Source organism: Tachypleus tridentatus, chromosome 4, assembly GCF_004210375.1.
Source record: "Tachypleus tridentatus isolate NWPU-2018 chromosome 4, ASM421037v1, whole genome shotgun sequence".
In the NCBI taxonomy this organism is placed as follows: Eukaryota; Metazoa; Arthropoda; class Merostomata; order Xiphosura; family Limulidae; genus Tachypleus; species Tachypleus tridentatus.
Window position 1 is genome coordinate 64,070,631 of NC_134828.1, and position 18,070 is coordinate 64,088,700.

An 18,070-nucleotide genomic window follows, 5' to 3' on the forward strand; every position below is an offset into this window, starting at 1 on the left:
TACATATAATAAAAAGTCATCTGTCAAAGTACAAGGCCCACCATGCACTACTTTTGAATATTAAAATGAATTAAGATTAACGTTTTGTAACGAATTTACCGTTATACATTTAGTTTAATACCTGCGTTTGTTTCAGTATACTTTTCTTTTATGTATGCGACAATATAGTTGGCTATGTATTACGCAGATCCGGTATCAATTTGTCGGAGATTCTTTCACGCAAACACTAGCTTGATTTCGAACATTGTTGAAACTTCGAGAAACTCGCGTTATTCGTATAAAAGCACTTAGCTCAGAGATATTAAAAAACAAGACTGATTTTGTCGGACAGCTACAGTCAGTGTGATATAGGCTTCAGAAGCTGTAACTGTGATTAACGCATATTAATCGGTAAACCACAGAATTCGATCAAGAATGTTTATAAATTTCGGACATTGCAAACCGTTGAACTTCAATGAATTACTTCAGACATTATTATTTCTACGAGAAAATTAAATATCTTCACCAGAAGAAGTCAGCTTGTGAGGCCAAACAATAGTAGATTTAACTAGCATTCCTGTCAAGTAAAGTATTTAGTTTGGTTTTTGAATTTCGCGCAAAGCTACATGAAGGCTATCTGCGCTAGCCGTCCGTAATTTAGCAGTGTAAGACTAGAGGGAAGACAGCTAGTCATCACCACTCACAGCCAACTCTCGAGCTATTCAAGTGGGATTGACCGTAACGTTATAACGATCCCACGGCTAGAAGGATGAGAATGCTTGGAATAAGGGGGATTCGTCGAACCCACGATTCTGAGATTACCAGTCGAGCGCCCCTAGCCACCTGGCCATGTCGGGCCGAAGTGAAGTATGGCTGTGTATCAACATAAAAAAAATATTAAGATTCAGAGCGGATATAAAACTCAGTGCTGTTTGCAAAATTCTTCCATATAAGCCAATATTTGTAATAACTATTAGTAATAACCGTTATTATAAATTGTATTTTTTGTATTAAAATATATTTGAGTTAACAAAAAAAATTGTGTGTATCAATCTTGTTGGTAAATATTATAAATTTGATACATATCGAAATTCAAATACCTGCTAAATTAAAATTAACATTTCCGGCTATTTGAAATAGTAATATGCAACGTACGTAACATAATAAACCGGAGATTCGTTCGAAATAAATTAGTATACGTAATAGTTTACATATGTTTCACTTCGAATAATCAGATGTATTTAAATGATTTTACAGTTTTCTTAATTCACTTTCGAACCACTGTCATATTGGACAAAAGAAACATCTACAATACCCAAAACAATTATTTCTGAAGATGGGGTTTAGCCTGTTACAAAAAAGGAAAAAAATTCGATTATTTGTAAATAACATTCTTGAAATTAAAAATTCATAATTTTAAATGTATTTCAAATACAAAATCTTAAAAGTTTAATTTTCTAGCTGTCATTAATTCATTAATGCAACAAAACGGTAACGTTTACAATATTAGATAAACTCTTTCCACTGTTTATGCAGAGGTATGCTTTAATATAATGAAACGTATTTTATAATATTTTGCATTAGTGTAACAACACATTAGTTTATGTAATTATAGATTACAACCTTTTCAACATTCTCCTTAAATTCTCCGTCGCGATTCTAAATCAGAAGTGTGGCAAAAATAACATTTCAGACCTATCATTTGTCTTCTACAAGCTAGTGCCAAGTATAATGTTTGTTCAGTACCAATACCCGTCAGTTGGGTCAGACGATGAGAGAATTAAAATTCCACGAAGTGTTCTATATACATACACATATAAAATCAGTAAAAGAACTTTCAGTCCTATTGGTTTTCCAGTATTTCGCCGGCTTTCGGCGTTTAAACGATAAGGGTTAGAGGTTTGGGCAATAGAGGTGGTCTTGTGCTATGTGATTAATACAAATATTAAGTCAAAAAGTAATTTACGTACGAATCTGGTTTCTTAAAGCTAAGTTCCGTAAAGAAGTTTTTCGAAAAAAATTTGTTGCGCCTGTAAGCTCTGTAAAGAGATCAGACTACGATACCTAGTTTATATCTATGAAAATTTCAGAGCTGTTTATTAAGACCTAAAGAGTTTAACCATTTCGATATTTCCAGAGATTTATAACATACTTTAAATAGCTGTTGTGTGGTATATTTAAGTGCAATCCTTGTTTAGGATCGTGAGCATGGCCGCCTGCAGAATTTATTCCATGTGGAGACAAACCATTGCATAGCGAAGACCAATTTTTTGAAGTTTGAATAGGATGTTCTGGCTGATTATGGCTTATATATGTACACCAACTTTATATTTAAATAGTATCATTTTCTGACACATATTTTAATAAGTTATTCAAATAAGTTTTTTCCTGAAGTTCCGGGAGGTGGTGGAGAACAAGGGACACTTGGCCCAACCTGCAGGCACCAAAGATCGTATGTAACAATAAATAAATTGTCTGAATACACGAAAAAAAAACAAACTTTGCCCATTATTACACTGAACCGTATAGTTTGCTATTAGGCACAAAACTTTACAACGGGCTAACCACAACTGGTATTGAAACCTAGATTCTAGCATTATAAGTTCGCAGTCATATCGCTGTGTCACTGAATCGAGGAATTGTTGTACACCGTCAATACAAGTATATATATATATATTCATTGAACTGTTTTAGTTATGCACAGTCACTCATTAAGCCTATGATACGAAACTGTTAGTTACCTGTAAGTCCTAAAAAGAAAATGATTAAGTAAAAGCTGACTATTGATCAGTAGAATAGAATCTTTTCATGTAAAACATTGGGAAAACATCCTCAATCAGTTTCTTATTATTTAGTAAAGAAAGAGAAAATATCTACTTACCTCGAACATACCGCGCTGACGTACGCATTTCTGAGCACAAACGAACATGACAAACAGGATGACTAAAAGGATCCAACCAGTAAGGCAAGCTGATCCGCCCACCCAGCCAATCCCCACTTCTGTTGTAAATAGCAGCCAAACTGTCAGCGAAAGGTCGCCTTCAGAGACACGAGCTAAAGAAATATGATAATTAGATATGACGTGTTTTGAGGGGCTAAGCTTCGTCTGATGGTAGCATGACTGGACCGTGAATCAGAAAGTCTTTGGTTCGAGTTCTTTTGGTGCAAAATGCGCTTCACACTTTGAGAATGTAAATTTTGTTATGATAAACAATTTTACAAGCTAAACAGTTTAAATTATAAAAGGAAGCAACAAAATAAATCTTTTTATGATAAAAAGGAAGAAAATAATTTAATAATACACTTGATAAAAGTTTTGAAAGTGCTTCAATTCTGAAATATATTTGTTTCTATTTTTCATTTTACAGACTGCCTCATACGAACATACATAACTTTAAATATAAGATGGCAAAGAAATCTGACAATGAAGGTCGGCAAAACCTAACTTAAGTGAAAAAACATTATGCATTAGAATTGCACAACAGGTAAATTATGATTAATACTTCAACGTTTCAATAGATGGCAATACTAAGTTATGTATCTGATCAAAAAGACTGTTTCACAAATACCTACCAAAGTTACAGATATGCATGAGTGTATGAAAAATGCTGTAAAATATGATAAACCAGGCGGTCAGTTTATGAAAATAAACACCATGATCCACAGGCAGGTATTGAGAGAAACCATGGGTACGAAGCCATGTCAAGGAAAGGCGTAAAACAGGTAACAACACAAACATACACGTGAAATTAAGACAGTGACCTGAAATGGAAGCAAAATTTAGTTAGTCTGTTTTTTCATGAATAAAAATTAAGAGCACCATCACTGTATATTATACGTTCGTATTCACTCTGAAGTAATACGTGTTAAGAAGAGGTTTAACCCTCTATTGCCCATTGTAACGTACGTGTAACAAATGTATCTTTATTAATACCTTAATACACGAACGAATGGTTTATTTCTATAGTTGAATGCACTTACTTGCAGGTAAAAGTCTAAATAAACCATTGAATCATTTTTATTTGTTCCTCAATTGAACAATGTTACTTTAAGAAACGTATCCAGAGCAACATCTTTTTTACTGACTTATAACGACACAACCCGCGGTGGACGCAAATAGTCCAATGTAGCTTTGATCTAAAAAACATAATTTTTTGCGGAATAAAGACCTATCAAAGTAACAAATTAAAATAAAACATTTTCTCGGCGTATATTTATAGTGCATGTAAAATAGGATTAAACATTGACTTGCGTGTTGTTTTTGTCTCATAACTTATTTTTTTCTGAAAAGAAATTCGTATTGTTTTTTTAAATGTCCATTGTTGCAAACTGGAAATAGTTACACTCTCTAAAATATAATAATGTGGTATACAGTGCAACATATAAAAACCGATATTACATCCTTACAGTATAAACTTACACATTAGAAACACCCAGTCTCTATACATATGTTATTATTGGTTTGTGTTTTTAATATAGCGTTTTTTTTTAAGTTTTAAGCGATTGCAAATATTTAAAAGCAAAATAAGTTGATATCGCAATTGATTGGCAAGTGTTTGTTTGTTTTTAAGCGCAAAGTTGCACAAAGAATAATCTGTTTTATGCCAACCACAGGTAACTAAAGTCGATTTTCAGTGTCTTAAGATTACTTATTTACCACTGAGTCATTGGGAGGAGGAATGATTATATTCTTTGTGTTATTTCACACACATTAGCTATGTGTGTGAAATTTTAAATAAACGTTTAGGGTCTTTCATTTATATGATATTTCATAAATATGCTTATTATTTATTTATCATTTAAGACAGACTTTGGAGATTATTTTTGTTGTATGAAGTTAACATTTATACATACGACACAATTTAAAACAATAAACAAAAAATAAGTGACTGAGAAGAGCTTTATATTTGTTAACTTCAGTTGTTTGTAAAACAGTTATTGGATTTTATATATTTCGTCAATGTATCTTGACATATAAAAGCTATAACTAGATTTAAGACTGTACATTTGCTGTACTTACCACAAGCTCGAGCCAAAACTTCATAAATGTGCTTAAACGGCAAATTCTGCTCGTCTATGTCATCAATACAGGAAACAGTCGAGCTCATCTGGGTTGTTTGATTGACATGTTGGCCAAGTATTCTGGAAGATGTCTCTTTAGTGTTATTTTTTACTGGCAAGAGATTTCTCTGCAACATTCGCTGTCGTAAAATGCCACTTTCGTCTTTCATGTTACTTACAGCAACGTATCGAGAAGTGAACAGAGCGATATTGATTGTTAGGAAGCCCACCAGAAATAGTACGCTGACATAGTTGTTCCTTATGTAACGCCATCTTAGTTTTCGGGGAAGTTGATACTTTGATGGTATATGTAGTGATGACTGGGATGGAGGTATTAACCATCTGTCAATTCTGGGATCCAAAGATAATGAATATGATTCGACAAACTAAGCTTATTTATCTCTTTAGCTTCAACAATACACAATAACTCCCCATCCTTTAGAAAATAAAGTTCAAATCTCTATTCCTAAGAATCCATAAGTAAAAACAAAAGTAAACGTTATAATATATCAACTACACTACATCTCCTATATTCAGTGCCGACCAGGCCAAACACCAGGATATTTTTCACCTCAGAATGTAAGGAAATTTTACCAATTTACGTAATACATCGACATGATATCAAAACCCAACATGAAGGCGTTTTCTTAGAGTCTATTATCCTTAGCAGCAAACTTAGTTAGCTTTAGTTAGCGCTATTTTCACAACCCTTAGACACTCTGGTGACAGGTTATTTAGTGACTAATCAATCATCAGCCACTTTGAAGTGGGATAACACCACTAATCACTACCTAAAAGCGAAACAAAAGGTCAATCGAGGCCACTTTTGGTAAGCTCTGAACTTTAGAATTATTTTTCAGACTATTTCAGTAAATTATGTAGTGTAGCAATGATTTATATTATATATGTAAAAACGGCTGGTATGAGTTGAGAAAATTATTTATGTAAAGGAGCGAACAACGTTTCGACCTTCTTCGGTCATCGTCAGGTTCACAAAGAAAGAAAGAGGTAACTGACAGACAGCTGACCACATGTTTGAAGAGGGTTGTGTAATTGAGTTTAGTAATGTAGAGGGCGTGCTTAGATGTTTGATTATGTTTATTAATATAGGTATAAAGGTGTTCATTTATATTGGTTTATTTTGGGCTTGAGTTGTTGTGTAAGTGAGACTTCTTTAATTTTGCGTTTGTTTATGTTTGTTTCTTTATTTTTTATTTGGGTGTTTTCTTATTTGACTTGCAGTGCTCGTAAACGTGTGAAGGTGACTTTTTTGTTCTTTGAATCTGGTTTCTATTTTTCTACTTGTTTCTCCAATATAGAAGTCGTGGCAGTTATCACATTGTATTTTATAAATAATGTTGGTGTGGTGTTTGTCAGTGTAGATCTACATAGTATAGACGTTAGTTTTGTGCGTGATTTTTGAATAAATTTGGTGTTAACTGGAATGTCATATTTTGTTACTAGTTTTTGCCAAATGTTGGTTATTTTTTTGCTGATGTCGGGAATGTATGGTATGCAGCAGCATATGGTTTCGTGATTTTTTAATTCGTGGGATATATTTACTTTTGTTAGTTGATTTTGCTTTTTGTTTAGGTGGATATTGCTTACATAAGTTAATAGCTTATGATTTAAAAAACAACAACAACACACAAACATTTACCCTTCAAAGTTTAATCTAAATAAAATAATGTTCCTGGCCCAGCTGGTGATATGTATATATGAAAGAGCTAGATTTAGAAATTTTAGTTCAACAGTGTTCTAGAAATTTCTACTCTTCGTTATTTAAGAAGATTTTACTACCAGTTAAGCTACGACACTGATGTAGTAAATTTAAGTGTTGCTTTACGTACAATTAATGAGTACATATGTATCGTTCTGTTGTGACTCTTAGTGGTAAAAAGTTATGTCTGCGGATTCGCACCGCTAGAAACCGGATTTTGATAACTGTGGTGGGCATAATATAGAAAACCCACTGTGTATCTTTGTGCTTAATTTCAAACAAACTAAACCATTCTTTTGTAGCAGTAAAAAATATACGCTTATGGTAACCCAAAAAATGTGGTTAAAATATTTAGCAAAGTAAATTTATTTATGGAGACTCTTTCTGAGCCACTGAAATCTTTGGTATTTGGTCAAAACCCCTGAGTGAAATAACTTTCTCTCCAACATCAAGGAGTACAATTTTAGCTTTCATAAGATTTGTTTTGGTGCATCACATGAAAAAACGGAATCAGGATTTATGTCCACTTCCAAAGTTCAAGGCAAAGTCTATCATGGAATCGGGTCTATTAAACCACTACCTGGCGAACAGCTCTAATTTATCCACATTTGTCCAGATATTAAGTTCAACAAGACAACCAGTGATGCAGCAATGTTTCTGGTGTCCAGCTCCCTCTGAGGAATGTTCAACCAACACAATTCATTGATGAAGTGTTTCAAACATTCAGAGGGTCAACGTATCTACTTCACCGAGAGAAATGTTCAAGGTTAAGCTTTGGCTCCCCAAAATACAACTCTTATGGCATTTTTGAATTGTGCTATAATGACCCATTTGCTGCTAACCGGCTCTATCATGAAGTTCCCTCCTAATATAGTTTGATTGCTAAAAAAAAAAAAAAAGGATGATGGATATGATGCCTTATGAAGAGTTTATACAGTTCTTTCCAACAACTAGGAATGCTATTTTCTAATAATATTTCTCCGTGTTGCTAAAGGCCAAAATAATTCCAAGACGTCAAAACAGTGGAAGGAGTTATCTGTCAAACATACAGGAAATATTGTGATCTTCGTGGCATCCTTGAAAGACGCTACTGTCAGTCAGTCTCCTTCTCAATGGAGATTGCTCTTCTGCACCATACTTTAAGTTTGCAGCCCATCCAACCTAATGAGACTGGCAAAAATACAAGGATGGCATGAGTGAAGACATTCTCCACAGAGCTCAGAGAGAAATTTCCAGCATCGAGATGAGCTTTTTAGATATCATCTTTGACCAGGCCATCATCCACATTGAAAACAAACTTCTCTCTATGTAAAATGCAAATAACATACCTCGCGTGTTTGTTTTTTCACTATTTCCTCCACATTTTCTTTGTTGATAAAACTGCGCAAAATTTTTGAGTCAAGAACTTGTTTTTCAATTAACATTTTATTAGCTGCGAAGCATTTTGTGCTGTAAAATTGGGGTGCTTAAGATCTGAATATCTATCTATCAAGAATTAGATGTTTACTGAAAACAGTCTTCTGACTGTATATATCGATAAAATGTTGATTGTTTGAGTGGAGTAGTTTTAAATTAAACCTAATATGCTAATTTAATAACAGTAACACTAAAATTTGAATCTTGAAAACACTCTCTATCTTGTTTTTATTTCATTTTATAATTTATAGACTCGAATAGCATTTAGATAAAATATGACCACAAATGGATGCGCCCCTTCTACTAAACACGCTAATAGAGAATATTGTTGTTGTTGTTTTGAATTAAGCACAAAGTTACACAATGGGCTATTTGTGCTCTGCCCACCAGGGATATCGAAACCCGGTTTTTTGCGTTGTAAGTTCGCAGACATACCGCTGGGCCCCTGGCGGACATAGAGAATATTAGATATTACTAAAATGAATATTTTTCGGTTGCACAAACCAATATTAAACTGATTTATAAACTATTTAGCTAAATACTACATTCGATGCTATACCAAAAGTTTATTCCATGATATAATTCTTATCATAGCTTAGTTTGGTAATGATTCTGAAAATTTAATGACAGTTTAAATTTGTTGTATAGTTTGTTACTATAAAAATAAAAATATAGAAATATTAGTTTCTATACAGTATAATATGTAAATAAAGCTTAAAATTGACATGTCACACGAAAAACAGTATTGAATACTTCGTCTAAAAAAGGTATTGTTATATTTATTTGAAATATTTGAGAAGTAAAATAATAAAAAATGAAGACCTTACGTCATCGAAAAATTTTCGGCGAGTCCTGGATGTCTTTCTAGTTGGGTTTTGAAATTTTGAAAGGAAATGTTGCCACTGCCATCAGTGTCTGCATCTTTAAATAAGGCCATTGTCAAATCTTCTGTTTGTTCTCCTGAAAACTTTAAACCATTTTCTTCCATACAAGCATGAATGACATTGCGAAAGTCTTTCATTTGTATCAAACCGTCCCCTGTCGACAGTAAAGTTGTTACATAAAAGGAAAACTTCCAAAATTACCAAACTCTTTATTTGTTAGTATAAGCTATCGATAATTTAATATTCACTGTTTCATTTCTATGGCAGACCCAACATGCTCAGGTGGTTAAGGCGCTCGACTGGTAATCTGAGAGTCGCGGGTTCGAATCCCCGTCGTACAAAACATGATCGCCATTTCAGCCGGCATAATAAAACGGCCAATCTCACTATTCGTTGGAAAAAGAGTAGCCTAAGAGTTGGCGGTGGGTGGTGATGACTAGCTGCCTTTCCTCTAGTCTTACACTGCTAAATTAGGGACGGCTAGCACAGATAGCCCTCACGTACCTTTGCACGAAATTCAAAACTAATCAAACCATTTCTATGGCATGCTTTGAGGTAAAAAATGAATATTTGGTTACTTCTGTATCTATATGAGTGTGCATGTTAACAACTTAACGAATAAGTTAAAATGTTTTAACTTCGAAAGTTAAGTTCGCTCAAACCTAATAATGCCTTCAGTTTATTTTCCGTCAAAGACAGTTTCACAATCATGACCATGTAGTAATTTTACCGATATTACTTTTCTTCCACTAAATAACAAATCCAAGAAAAGCGTCTTTTATTTTTTATTTTTACTTGATGCGGGAATAAAATGTTCTTCAACAAAGAGAAAAAACTTAAGTTTTGTTGTTTACCTCTCGGATGAAGCTCAGTCATCTCTAGTTAAGTTTGCCTTGGTTTAAAAAAAATCATTTAGCTTCAATAAATAAGTAAAATGTCTTATTATTAATTTTAGATTAATCAAGTTCTGCCTATTCAAAATAAATGTTGTCATAGACTATTGCAAATAAGAAGATAAAAGGCTTTTAATTTGATGTTGTCAACCTGAATTGGCACTTTATTTGATGCATGGACTAGATGATTAGTTCAAAAACTTCAAGGAATAACCATCTCATATTTACACACATGGCATGGCCAGGTGGTTAGGACGATGAAATAGCAATTTGTTGGTCTTAGGTTCAAACCTCCGTCCTCAAAAAACATATTTCCCCTTTCAGCCGTGTGGGGATTATAATGTGACGGTGAGTCACACTATTCTTTGGTTAAAGAGTAGCTCAATAATTGGTGGTGGATGGTGATGACTAGCTGACTTTCCCCTAGTCTTTCACTGCTAAATTAGGGACGGTTAGTACATACAGCCCTTGCATACCTTTGCGCGAATTTTCAAACCAAACCCGAAATTAAAGACGATAATCACAGAGAGGGCAACCAGTTAACAGCATCTGTTAAATATAATGCTACTCTCAACTAAATAGGGGTATTAAATGTTATTGTTATAACGCCTTTATAACTGAGCACGTTCACCGGTATATCGTGACTCAATTCTTGAACTTCCTGATCTGCAGCCTTGCACGTTAATCACCAGATCTACTTTAAGCAAGAGCCATTTGTGTTCATTACAATTATTGTTCTTTATTTCTCTCTTTCTGTTAATACTCAACATTCCACCGAAAAATCTTGGAGACACTTATTATATGAGTGAGTGGGAGAATGCCAGTATGTTTGTAAACCAGGAATACCAAAAGCAGAATATCACGACAAAAGTACTGAAAGTTAGATTTCATGTTCTCATAGTATTCAAGACGACAGGTAATTTAGTTCTTCTTTTTTTTTAATTTATAGACTACGGAAATGAATAATTCAAGTTACAAAAGGAAAAACGAAAAGACAATGGATTTTCATACCGTTTGTTACTATTTTCCTTCAAACGCTGATCAAAATATATTAACTTCAGTAATTAACAAGTAAAGTAACCTGATTAGCTTTCAGACCTTGAAAACTAGCCGAAACAAATTAGAAGAGATGACAAAGTTATTCTAAACGATAAATACATCATAGAAATATTAACCACATCCTGTGTTTGATAGAAACACCAACAACAAAATTCTAAGACTTTTTTGAGACAGGAAATTTTCACGTGGGCAAATTTTTATAACATTAGCGGGGTAATTAATACATAGGATAAAGTAAGTAGTTAATAAAATAATTGCACTACGATACATCATTGTGAAAACCAGTAGAATATAACATTCCGGGTTGTTATTAATCTATAAGACATCATTACTAAAATCCTGTTTCTATCGTTTTATCTATACAACAGAATACTTACGTCTTTATAGAATATATAGAGGCACTTAAGGCCCGGCATGGCCAAGCGTGTTAAGGCGTGCGACTCGTAATCTGATGGTCGCGGGTTCGCATCCCTGTCGCGCCAAACATGCTCGCCCTTTCAGCCATGGGGGCGTTATAATGTGACGGTCAATCCCACTATTCGTTGGTAAAAGAGTAGCCCAAGAGTTGGCGGTGGGTGGTGATGACTAGCTGCCTCCCCTCTAGTCTTACACTGCTAAATTAGGGACGGCTAGCACAGATAGCCCTCGAGTAGCTTTGTGCAAAATTCAAAAACAAACAAACAAAGAGGCACTTAATATGTTTATCACTCAGTGCCACTTCTATATACCTGGATATTTCAGAAAGTCACCAACTAAATCTGTAAATCTTTGTCGATTTTGCTGCTCAGAATGCATTATTCCAGTGTTTCCTTGACTTAACATTACTTTCGTACTTCATATACACATATTTAATTTGATAATCTCAAAATAAGAAAGCTATAAATAAATATTAAATTTATCAAATGATGGTTTTGCTTAATATTTCTGATTAAAATATAAAATATATTTAAAGTTTAATTACAGGAATTTGGCAAATACCGTGAAGAATGAAGATTTTGTACTTTACTTGATATCAAGTATATTAAATTTACTTTTTTGTCGAGTGTTTTTACTTTATCTACTGTGATTTTTCACACTACTTACCGAGTGTTTTCACTTTAATTACTGAGTATTTTCACACTACTCATCAAGTATTTTCACTTTAATTATTGGGTATTTTCACACTACTTACCGAGTGTTTTCACTTTTATTACTGAGTATTTTCACACTACTCACCGAGTGCTTTCACTTTAAGCACTGGGTATTTTCACATTGCTCACCGAGTATTTTCACTTTAATTACTGGGTATTTTCACACTACTCATCAAGTATTTTCGCTTTAATTATTGGGTATTTTCACACTACTTACCGAGTGTTTTCACTTTAATTACTGGGTATTTTCACACTACTCACCGAGTGTTTTCACTTTAATTACTGGGTATTTTCACACTACTCACCGAGTGCTTTCACTTTAAGCAGGGTATTTTCTGGAGTATTTTCACATTAATTACTGGGTGTTTTCTCACCGAGTATTTTCACTTTATTTACTGGGTATTTTCACACTACTCATCAAGTATTTTCACTTTAATTATTGAGTATTTTCACACTATTTACCGAGTGTTTTCACTTTAATTACTGAGTATTTTCACTTTAATTACTGGGTATTTTCACACTACTCACCGAGTGTTTTCACTTTAATTACTGGGTATTTTCACACTACTCACCGAGTGCTTTCACTTTAAGCACTGGGTATTTTCACATTGCTCACCGAGTATTTTCACTTTATTTACTGGGTATTTTCACACTACTCATCAAGTATTTTCACTTTAATTATTGAGTATTTTCACACTATTTACCGAGTGTTTTCACTTTATCTACTGGGTATTTTCACACTATTTACCGAAAGTTTTCACTTTTATTACTAGTTGTTGTCGCTCTATTTACTATGTCTTTACATCGGCGAGTAAAATTGATTGTTGTCTTATCGTTGAAGTCAAATTTACTTGAAGACCTAACCTAAATTTGATTCTAATTTTCTTGCTGACAGTCATTATTAAGTTGGTAGTTTATTTATGACTTAATATGAAAAAGAACAAGAAACACGTAGGATTTAAAGTATAATGAAGAGAATCGAACGAAGCTATAGAACTAATTAATTTTTAGTTAGTCTTAAGTAATAAATTTACCGTCGACATCGTACACAGAGAACAGTAGTTTGAGTTTCCCTTCTGATGACATCCGAGCAAAGTTCCGAATTGCTGTAAGAAATTCATCCAAAGAAATCCTCCCAGTCTTCCTGGTATCGTACAGTCTAAACAGTCTTTCAGCAAAAAAACTCTTCAGTAGAAGAAAAGTAGGAATTTAGTCAAATTATTTTCAGACTGTAATGTTAGTAATATATATATATATATATGTGTGTGTGTGTGTGTGTATACCAGGGCTGTAATAATATATATATATATGTATATACAAGGTCTGTTCAAAAAATACGCGGACTGACGTCATAAAACAAAATGTTCTTTATTTAGAAGTTACAGGTCTGAGACCCCTTCAAAGTACTCTCCTCCCCAACGCACACACTTATCCCAACGGTGTTTTCACTTGTTGAAACAGTCCTGGTACGCTTCTTTTGTAATGTCCTCCAGCTCCTTCGTCGCATTTGCCTTAATCTCGGGAATCGTCTCAAATCTTCTTCCTTTCAAGGGTCTTTTGATTTTGGGGAACAAGAAAAAATCGCAAGGAGCAAGGTCAGGTGAGTAGGGGGGGTGGGAAGAACAGTGATCGAGTGTTTGGCCAAAAACTCACGAGTTCTGAGGGCTGAATTTCGCAGCAACGCGATGCATCTTCAATTTGTCGGTCAAAATCTCGTAACAAGATCCAACTGATATACCACACTCTTCAGCAAGCTCCCTGACAGTCAGACGTCGATTTGCCCGCACCAGGGTGTTGATTTTGTCGACGTGTGGGTATTCAGTTGACGTGGAAGGACGTCCATCTGCAATGGACTGTCGACCATCCTTAAAACGTTCATGCCACTTGAAACATGCCGTACGCTTCATAGCAACATCACCGTAAGTCGTGTTAAGCATAGCAAAAGTTTCAGTCGCAGATTTTCCAAGTTTAATACAAAATTTCACAGCAAGTCGTTGTTCCTTCAGGTCATTCATTCTGAAATCCGCCAAACGAAAAAATCGCACTTCACTTAAAACCGCGTAGCTAATACACAAATGAAGATACCTGCAATCGGGAAATGGCGTCGTAATCAGCTGATCTGTGCGAACCTAGCGACACCAAGCGGATTCCCCTGGAACCAACTAGAGCCGCGCAATTCAAACAGTCCGCGTATTTTTGAACAGCCCTCGTATACCAGGGTTGTAATAATATATATATATATGTGTGTATATACCAGGGCTGTAATAAGATATATATATATGTGTATATACCAGGGTTGTAATAATGATTTTATACAGTCGCTCAAAACCAAATAAAGAATACATTCACGGCATGATTTCAAATTTAACATATTAGTATGGACATTTCATATCAAAATATCGTAATGCGTAAACAAACTGAACAGTAGAGATATTTCTGTGCTTTAGTTCACAGTTTAAGATCACTTTTATAATTGTGTTTCTGTATCTTTTTAAAACAGGTTTGGGTTAAGTAGTTTCTGAAGCATCGCACATCTACTTATCAACGTCTCTTCATCATTGGTTCCAAGTTTTGCTCGGTATATAAGTCGAATGATGAATTTAAAGAATGCAATCAAAGGACAAAAACGTGCTTCATTTTATTGTTATTTGTGTGTTTATGTGTGTAGTGTTGGATTCGGTTGTAGTTAATCATGAACTCTACAACGGGTTAACTATGCTGTGCCCACCACGGATATTGAAACCCGATTTTAAGCGTTATAAATCCGCAGCATACCGCAAAGCCATTGGGAAAAATAAATATTTTAATACCCGTAGGACTTTGTGAGAGTTTCTACAACAGTGCTTTTAAAGTTTCTATTTCATGTTTCATTTTTGTAGCCCTCTACTGGCATGCCTGCTAACGTACAACATTAAAAACGGGCTTTCGATACTTGTGGTGGGCGGAGCACAGATAGCCCATTGTGTAGTTTTGTACTTAATTACAAACAAATCATTCTTTTTAATCTTTTATATGTTTCTTTCTTTTCTTGTAAACATTTATCTTTATAATTAATTAATTTATTTATATCTTAATTTAAAAAACACGATATCTGCTAGTTGACTTGTCAATATTATTAAATGGTTGCAGTTTCTATTATAAAAACAAGATGGACACGGTTTTAATCATGAATTTATAATTCTACAAACAATTCAACAGTAACTTAAAAAAACGTTTAATGTTACATGCAGTAAAGTAAAAAAAAAAAAACTTGCATTTTTGGACTGTAAAATTCTTTTAAACTGTTCAAGGGTAAGATCTCCATTGTCTTCCATGTTGTTCCGAAACATCTGTTCTAAATGGACTATGTTAGCTGATGTGAAGCCGCACGTGGATCTGAAACACGTCACAGGTATATATATATATATATACACATCTATAAACTGTATATGAAAAAATATTGAACTAAGACAAACAGACAGGATGCAGAATATCATGGATTTAAATTTTGTACTTTATAAACTTGTACTTTATTATTTATATAATAAATATAAATATAAACTTTGCGTCAAAAAACACCTTATCATTAATCAGTCAATATAATAGGTTTAAGATTCTCAGGTTCACAAAAAATAAATGACTAAGCAAGAATCTATTTATCTATCTATCCATCCATCTACCTATCTATCATCTATCTATTTATACTTACTCAGAGCCACAGTGAAGCGTTGCAATGAACTCCATTATTATGTTGTTTTAATTCTGTATTTGTCTGAAATTTGAAATGATAAGGAAAGTTAGGTAAACATAAACAAACAACATACACGTTGAAAGAATCATTAAAGGTCACTGCCTTAACTGTTTCCCAATGAATACATTAAAATTATGAAAATACCTTGATCAAAATATTGTAATTTTTTACAAACTCAGTCACACACCAGTTTTCCTGTATCATAAATAAGTAATTATAAATATACATATGTATGAGTTCTATATTAAAAATAATTGATTATATATATCAATTCTATATCCTATATAAACGAAATAAGCTATTATAAATGCATGAATATTAGTATTACTATATTCTGAATATGTGTTTATAAGTACATACATACCACTTCTATGTCGTTAAGAAATTATAAAAACGTACATATTAGCTCTCCTTTATTGTAAATATGCTATATCAGTTCTATATTCTAAATAAATGATTATAAATACATAAATATCAATTTTGCTTTATATTTAAAAGAACTGATTACGTATACATACATATCAGTTCTTCTATATATACTGAAAACAAGTAATTATGAAATACGAGGAAGCTGCTTTGATACCACACGTAAGTTTCTATATGGTGCAGCATAATGAACCTGTTAAGTTATTTGTAGAAATGAGCTACCACAATTTATTGACATTGATAAAACATGTTACAATAAAACCTGATGGAAATCTATGCTTTTGTCACATACGTTTTTTATAGGATTAAGTGAAAACTATCGATACCTATGTATAAAATAGGTCTTACGAGCGAGAATGTTCAGTGTATTATATATATATATATATATAGCATTGAAAGGAAGTCCTAAACCAGTTCTAAAACACAATAAGTACATAAAAACATTTGACAAAAACGTTCATCTAACCTTTATTTTCTACAAATGACTAAAAGATACAAGACAGTGCATGAATTATCTCTCGATTCCACTTGGAGAGCTTGGCTTCCTTATAGAGATCATATTAATTTAGGACTACGCAGCATCTAGGCTTGCTATATAAATTTAATTGTTAGTATTTATACCGGGATTAAAACGATTATTGCTTCAGAGCATTAAAATTATAAAGTCTATTTTGTTATTTATTCGGAACACTGAATTTATCGTGAAACCTTTCTGAAATAAATTTACCAACTGGATTGTAAACAGATGTCATAAAAAGATGACGCAAGGCGACCATTTGTAATATAAGTGGCTTAGCAGCAGATGTCTAGCCGAGCAGTTAAAACGTCACTTCCGATAGCAAACGCTCATTTCCGCTCTTCGAGCTACTGACAATATACACAGTATAATAAACCCAAAACGATACGTCTCTTGTTTGTTTACGGATCTTCATCCATGTGTAGAACGCAGGACGAAATTGGCAAATAAGCAGAAGTTATAAAAAAATAGTAAAAAAAAAAACAACCAACAAAACTACCTTCACATATTAGGATAGTAGATAATTAGACACTTTATATTCTGAACTATTGTTGGACGGTACGTAGCCAGATACTTTGTAGCCTAAGCTCGTGTTGAACGGCAAGACAAAGCACTTTGTATTCGGACGTTCTTAACTTCCATCGTCGTTCTGGACGCGTTGTGTTTGTTTGAATTTTGTGCAAAGCTACACAAGAGCTATCGGCGTTAGTCATCCCTAATTTAGCAGTGGAAGACTAGAGGGAAGGCAAATAGTCATCACTACCAACCGGTTACTCTTGAGCTACTCTTTTACCAACGAATAGTGGGATTGACTGTCACGTTATAACGACCCCACGGCTGAAAGAGCAAGCATGTTTGGTATGACGGGGATTCGAGCCCCCGACCCTCAGTTTAAGAATCGAGCGCTCTAACCACTGGCTATGCTGGGACTTGCTGGGAATGAATTGTGTTTCGCGTTCTTAATTCGTATCTGTAGCTACAAATAACATTTCTAACACTCAAAAAATTGTATAACGCAGGATGAGGTTGTAAGAGTTTTCATGAGGTTTGATACTTTAAAAAAACAACTCTGTATGCCTTATCTTACCACTAAATGTTCCACACCAAGTAAATATTTTTGTTCAGTATTGGATATATAAACTAAAGCATGATTCCGTTTCGGCATTTTTGATACAATGAACCGTTCTGATTCTGTTTTCGCTTTTCTCTCATACTATTACGTGACATAAATAAAAAATGCCGTTAAAATAGATAT

General features: G+C 33.8%; 1 protein-coding gene across 6 annotated transcripts in view; it reads right to left on the minus strand.

The window, feature by feature from the left end:
• Nox (NADPH oxidase) overlaps positions 1–18,070 on the minus strand; it is a 38,415-nt gene that overhangs the window by 12,577 nt on the left and 7,768 nt on the right. For 5 of the 6 annotated variants that reach the window (XM_076498852.1, XM_076498855.1, XM_076498850.1 and 2 more), the window contains exons 2-8: positions 15,831–15,893; positions 15,397–15,517; positions 13,177–13,327; positions 9,004–9,214; positions 5,000–5,391; positions 3,553–3,741; positions 2,861–3,033 (exon numbers count right to left, since the gene is read on the minus strand). In XM_076498852.1, coding sequence (XP_076354967.1) covers positions 2,861–3,033; positions 3,553–3,741; positions 5,000–5,391; positions 9,004–9,214; positions 13,177–13,327; positions 15,397–15,517; positions 15,831–15,865 — 1,272 coding nt within the window. In that variant the 5' untranslated portion in view covers positions 15,866–15,893. Of the gene's footprint in view, positions 1–2,860; positions 3,034–3,552; positions 3,742–4,999; positions 5,392–9,003; positions 9,215–13,176; positions 13,328–15,396; positions 15,518–15,830; positions 15,894–16,764; positions 17,042–18,070 lie in introns of those variants that run through there. The other variant, XM_076498851.1, reaches the window with a different exon arrangement.